Source organism: Sesamum indicum, linkage group LG1, assembly GCF_000512975.1.
Source record: "Sesamum indicum cultivar Zhongzhi No. 13 linkage group LG1, S_indicum_v1.0, whole genome shotgun sequence".
Taxonomy (NCBI): domain Eukaryota; kingdom Viridiplantae; phylum Streptophyta; class Magnoliopsida; order Lamiales; family Pedaliaceae; genus Sesamum; species Sesamum indicum.
This window is the reverse complement of record NC_026145.1, coordinates 4,584,859-4,591,501: the sequence shown is the minus strand read 5'-3', so window position 1 is coordinate 4,591,501 and position 6,643 is coordinate 4,584,859. Positions and strand designations below refer to the sequence as shown.

The window sequence follows — 6,643 nt, the reverse complement described above, 5'->3', positions numbered from 1 at the left end:
CTATAAACTTCATACCTTAGTTTGATTGCGTTGCAATCAAGTATTCCAAGCCCTTGATTTTATAAACTTCTCCCAGCCATACTACCATAGTAGATAGTTCATAAGTACTTGATTCTTTCAACAACAAATAACAATAAATCCCATGAAAGGTCTACAAGCCATCGAGATCTATGTAGAACACTAGCAAAGGAAGATCTCGTCCATCTTTTCGTTCAAGAGTTCTATTTTGAATTGTCTTTGGATCTCTCTTAGATTTTAAGAGAACTTTGAGGTATTTGGCTCTAGATCTTTCCAATAAGTTCCATTTATCATAATATTAGGAACTGTAGCGCTTTAGAAATTTACCCCATGATCTCTTCTTACTGGTATTCGACCCTGGATCTTCGGGTACTGTAGACGTCTGACTGTATTTGTTATTGAACAAGTCAAGTACCTGCGAACCATCTATTTTGGTAGTGTAGTTGGAAGAGGTTCGTAAATCGAGGGCTTGGAGCCAATGGCAAGGCAAACAAACAAAAGTATGAAATTTATCAAGACGTAATTTTATTTTGAAAACGTGTGGGTTCTGATTAAAACCATGTGATACGATTATTAAGGTTTTATCGCAGAAAAGAAAAATGATCAAAAGTTGGGTTTAAGGACCAAAACTGTTACTATTTTGAAAGATATAGGACTGAAATCGCTACATCCAAAGTAAGGACCACAATTGCCAACTCCTTAAAGATACAGGACCAAAATTACAATAAAAAATTACAACTTGAATTGCCACATCATCAAATTCACTGAAAGCCAAATTTAGATACTGACATTGCTAACGATGAAAATTTTTTCCATCAAATCAACTAAAAAGAATTAAAATTGTCATAATTTTTAAAAGTACATAACCACATTATAAATTTTAATTAAAAATGACCAAAATTACCACCTTCTATACTTGCACACCTAAAATTGCAATTCTCACAACGTTCAATGAAATAAGATTCTGGGGTCTAACTAATATTCTAAGAAGTATTTATAATTTACTTAATTATCCTTTCGATACAAAATAGAAGTTTATTTAAGTAATTTCATGTGTTTAAACAATAGTTCATGTACAAAAAAATAAATTATATATGATTCTTATTTTTTTTATTAATTAAACACTAAATAGATTTACCTTGTTATACTAACGATACTATAAAATAATTATTATTTTCTATATTATAAATTACTACAATTTAAAAAATCATAATAAATCAAAATTATCTATCACAATTAGATAAAATCGATACAAAATTCTAAGTTTTGACCATAATTAATCAATATTTACTTGGTTTTATCTGCAGCTAAAATGTTCGTCGTAATTTTTAATTATAATAAATGTTTTGACCTCGTCTAGAGAAACAACGACTAATAGTCATTGCAATAATAATTAATAGTATCTTTCGTAATTTTTTACTTTTAACCATGCTGATTAACATAATATTTATTCTAAAGAATATATATTATACTATGAGATTACTTGAGGAATAATTAACACTACATGCAAATCATACGAATAGAGCAAAACAAGATACCAAAAAAGAAAGAAAAAGAGAAACTAAAATCAAAATTTGTAGATTAAATGCACATTTTGGTTTTCCCCGGATATGATATCTGGCTTTCATTTTTTGTACATTTCTCGAAGATAATATAATTATAATTAAAATTGAGGCTTCAATATTTCTTATTTTTCTAAAGGCAAAAAAATGAATGAATGTTTCATAAATATGTTTTTATAATTGAAGAGGAGCAAATTTAGTGTTATGGTTTTACATAAATACATTTTTTTTTTCTTTTCTTTAAAAGAATATCATACATTTTTTCTCCCTCCCACACTATATCATTATTTTATGTAATTCACATTTTTTTTTATAAATCCCATATTTATGTTTACTTATTTGGTATATATTTTTCATCTTTAAAAGTTGATTAATCAAAATAATTGTATGAATATTTTATTTTTAAGTAATTTTAAAACCAATATGTACAAGCATGGAGTGTCACAAATTACTAGTTTTAATAATTTCCATCCCTAAAGTGTTGAATGAAATTTTATTTCCATTAAATAGATTTAATATATCTTTTTCTTAACCAACACATAATACTGCGAAATTATACTTTGAGTCCCATAGGATAGGGGTTCAATACTTTTAGTTCTCTATTTTACGAGATTCTTAAAATGGTCCAAAAATAGAGAAAACTTGATGCATATAGTCCTATGCTTTACGATTTTTTCAAAATTATTCAAAAATTAGAAAAGCTGGACACATTTAGTTCCATAAATTTCATGAATTATGGGACTAAATGTGTGGAGTTTTCTCAATTTAAAATCGATGAGGACTAAATTTATTGAGTATTTTCAATTTTGGACTATTTTAAAAATCACTTATAAAAAAGATTAAATGTGTTCAGCCCCTTTTCTACAGGACTAAAATATAATTTTGCCCATAAATACAAAACCTAAAGTAAAGTTCTTTGGAGAATATAAGCTTCTTAAGGGTTTTTTTTTTTTTTTTTTTAATAAGCTTCTTAAGGGTTAAAATACATACAATCCTCCTTTATTTTAAAAGTCGGCTAAAATCCCCATCTATTTTAAAAATAGGTTAAAAATCCTCTGTGTTTTCTTAAACTTAGCTCAATCGTGCCTTTTCGTTAAATTTAACTAACGGCGTTAATTTTTTCTTAAAATTATCATTACACCCTTACTTAATATATATTATTTTTTATTTTAATAACCGTTGGATCTATATTGATTATATCATAGTCATTAGATCTAGTAAATTAATCTTAACTGATGGATTTTAAATTTATAAAAAAAAATTAAGAATTTAAATTTTATTGATAAAAAATATATATCATAAAAAATATGATTTAAAAAAACAAATAAAATTAACACCCCCCATTTTCACCCCACAATCACCGCCACCCCCCGCCTTCACTCTTCCCGGTAGATGGGAGCGACGGCGACGTCGCGTGGCTTGGGCAGCTGTCGCGATTTTAGATTTAACAATTATAGTTTTAAATTTCAATTTTAAAAATTATAAATTATTTGAATTTAAATATAATTTGTTTAATATTTTAATTTAAATTATAAAAAATTAAAAAGAAAATTATATAATTTTTTTTATATTTTTTCAAGTAAATATTTTAAAAAATATTTTATTTTATAGATAGATGAAAATACAAAAAAATCACTCAAAATAAGTAAAATTTGTACGTGTTAAATATATAATTACCATAAGGGCATTTTAATAAAAACACCCAGAAAAGGGTGAAAAACAGTCAAAAAACATTCTCAAACGCACAAGGAGAACGTTTAATGCATCTTTCGTTAATTACTAAAGAAATGAGTGTTTTTTGCTGAGTTTTACAAAATATAAGGGGATTTTTAGCTTATTTCAAAAATACAAAAGGATTTTTAACTTGTTTAACAAATTACAGCAGGGTAAAATGCATTTTAGCCACATTTAATGATCATAATTTGAATGCTAGCCTTAAATATCTGCCCCGTAGACAGCAATTGGGCTCCTAACTGAATGCTTGGCTGATTGCCAGACAATATATCCCTGAGAAACAGTGCTGGTACCAGCATTTTCTGATCTACGAAATGTAATTTCATATGTTAATTTCTGGTTCAACTCTGAGAAATTAAGTGTCTGTGGGCTGACAGCCACATTGATGCCTCGTGGTGAAACAACCTCAACAGTGTAACTCGAACTGGCGTCCCCAACATTAGTCACTGTCCTTGTGAATGTCTGATCAGATGATCCAGACCTGATCGAAAACGAAGGATAATTTAGCTGTCCTTCATGAACTCTTGAGTTGGACGAGCAGTTAAGGTGACGTTGCAGAACTATGAAAATTTCCCGACTCGTGTAATTCAGACCACACAAATACGACTCATAGTCTTGAGTCTCGATGTCATAAATGAGTCCGGGATCATTTGCTCGGGTGGGATTGACATGACCTGCACCGGTTGCTAAAACATCAGCAGGCAAATGCCTCTCGTCCAGAATCGGCCGGTTTCCAAGATTCATTGTATCAGCTGTAGTCATCATTGCTGATTTGATGGCAGCTGGAGACCAGTCGGGGTGTGCACTCTTGATCAATGCTGCAACGCCACTGAGGTGAGGGCAAGACATGGATGTACCAGAGATGACATTGAAATTGTTTTTCGTGTTAGTATTATTTTCGACAGAAGTAGGCCATGCTGCAAGAATGTTGACACCAGGGCCTAAAATATCAGGCTTCAGAATTCCAGGGCTTGAGATGCTTGGGCCTCTGGAAGAAAATGAAGCTACCATTGGAGAATTCTTATCACCAATTACTGTTCCTTTGAACACGATAGTTGCAGTTGGAGAAGATGATGAATTTATATAGGCAAGGATTTTTAGACCATCCTCGTAGTTGACGTTTGTAGCGGGAAGGACATGAGCGTCTGCTGATGTGCTGAAGCCCTGGCGCTCCTCGTCGATGAGAATCATGGCTGCACCACCAGCATCTTTCACTGCCTGTCCTTGTTGGACTGATGTAGTCCAGCCACCTATGTTGCACAAGACAATTTTTCCTTTCACACCTGTGTCGTTCAACGATGATATGCTGCAATGCTGAGCATTGAAGTCACTAGCATTTAATCCGGGGTAAACTAGGGGAAGCTGCTCTGCAGGGAAATCCTGCGGCTGGAACGCTGATTCACCATTCAACTCCTGCTTGTTCCCCAGCACTGCAGTGGCCACCAATTTCCTGTCAATTGTACTTGCACCAACGGTGAGGATCCACGGGGCTTCATTTGACAACGATGTGTAAGAGGGACCGAAGTTTCCTGCAGAGCAGCTGACGAAAATTCCTCTCTCCATCGCGCTAAATGCACCAAGCGCAATGTTGTCGTCGTGAAATGGCCTGGATGGTCCACCAAGCGAGATGGAAAGCACGTCCACACCATCTTCAATGGCAGTATCCATAGCAGCTAATATGTCACTCTCGGAGCACGAAGGTGAGCAGACTTTGTACATAGCCAAGTGAGCCAGAGGCGCCACGCCAACTGCCGTGCCGTTGGCCATCCCAAACAGATTGGCACCTCTTACAAAGTTGCCTGCTGCAGTGGCAGCCGTGTGAGTGCCATGGCCGTCAAAATCGAGTGGAGTTCCATCTCCATTCCTGAAATGCCTTGCTCCAATGAGCTTGTTGTTACAGGCACCAGTAAAGCCGAACTCGCACGTCCCCTTCCATTTAGCAGGCGGGGAAGGCATTCCTTCGTCGCTAAACGAAGGATGATCAGGCAATATTCCAGTATCTAAAACACCAATAATGATGCCCTTTCCATAGTTTGAATCACGCCAAAATCCCATGTTTTGGTGCAAACCGAGGAAATTAGGCGTATGAGTCGTGTGCAATGGCAATACTTGTTGTGGCCTTGCAGATATGAACCCTTTCTTCTTCTCCATCACCTTCACTTCCTCAGATGTTAACTTAGCCGCGAACCCTGGGAACACATTGCGGTAGGAATAAACCATCCGGGGCGTCTCGATTGAGCTAGCTATAGTTGTCGGCAAGAACGACTCGTACCAGCTCTCCAAATCTTGGGATTGATCAGATAACATTGGGCTGCCTGGTAAATCAACATGAACTATATAAGTTTCTAAAGAAACATCATTTGCAATTACTAAAGATAACTGCAAAATGAGTGCACAAATGAGAGAGAGAATTGGCATCTGAGCCATGCTTTTTGATGGCTGTTTTGCTAGAAAAATATGATGTCTTAAGATCAAGACTGTGCGTGTTTTGCTCTCAAATAACTGAAACTGGTACTATATATAGCTGCTCACCATCTTCCAACTTAGGAAGTCATTTTCCTGTACTCTCCAAATTTATTGCAAAGTCTTCCTTGGAGGGCTTCTTGGAAAAGCAGAAAAAAGAAAGGTAAATTACAAGGGGGCTTTTTAGAGGTTTGTTTTAATTATAAATATCTTTATTATTTGAAAAAATTACAAATACCCTCTAAAATTACGAATACCCTAACAAATACCTCTCTGGGTTGTCATACCCTCCTGAAATTATAAATACCCTAACAAATACCTCTTTGAGCTGTCAAAAGAGGGTATCTGTTAGGGTATTTATAATTTTAAAGGGTATTTGTAATTTTTAAATAATGAAAAGGTATTTGCAAGAAAGTAAATCCCAATAACCCTTCCCAAAAACAAATGTATTTACATGCTAAACTGCTAAGAACTTTTCAGAAGCCAACTTTTAGGAGATACTCCATAAATCTTGCAATAAAATTGTCCTAAATTGTATATTGGTGAGAGGAACTTTTTAGATCTTGTCAGCAAGTCTGAAGAAAAGTGATTCAGACGAACAAGTCAATAAACAATTATCTGTAATGGATTTTTAGTGTTATAACTTTTGGAAGGTTTTTGAATTTGAAAAAATAAATAAATAAATAAACTATCACAATCATTCATGAGATGTGAACTTTATGTGAGTTTTGTGGTATGAATAATTATGATTTTTCCAAAACAATTTAACAGTAACCCAATCGAAGTAGTCCATATCAATATAATTTTTCGAGATTAATTCACCAAAAGAAGAAGCTCATTGTCCCCACATTAGGAGGTTAGGTTGC

The 6,643-nt window shown here is 34.0% G+C and overlaps 1 protein-coding gene across 1 annotated transcript; it reads right to left on the bottom strand.

Moving 5' to 3' along the window:
* LOC105156724 (subtilisin-like protease SBT1.7) lies at positions 3,425 to 5,792 on the bottom strand. The gene has a single exon (XM_011072946.2). The coding sequence runs from the start codon at positions 5,739 to 5,741 to the stop codon at positions 3,516 to 3,518; it is 2,226 nt and encodes a 741-aa protein (XP_011071248.1). The 5' UTR covers positions 5,742 to 5,792; the 3' UTR covers positions 3,425 to 3,515.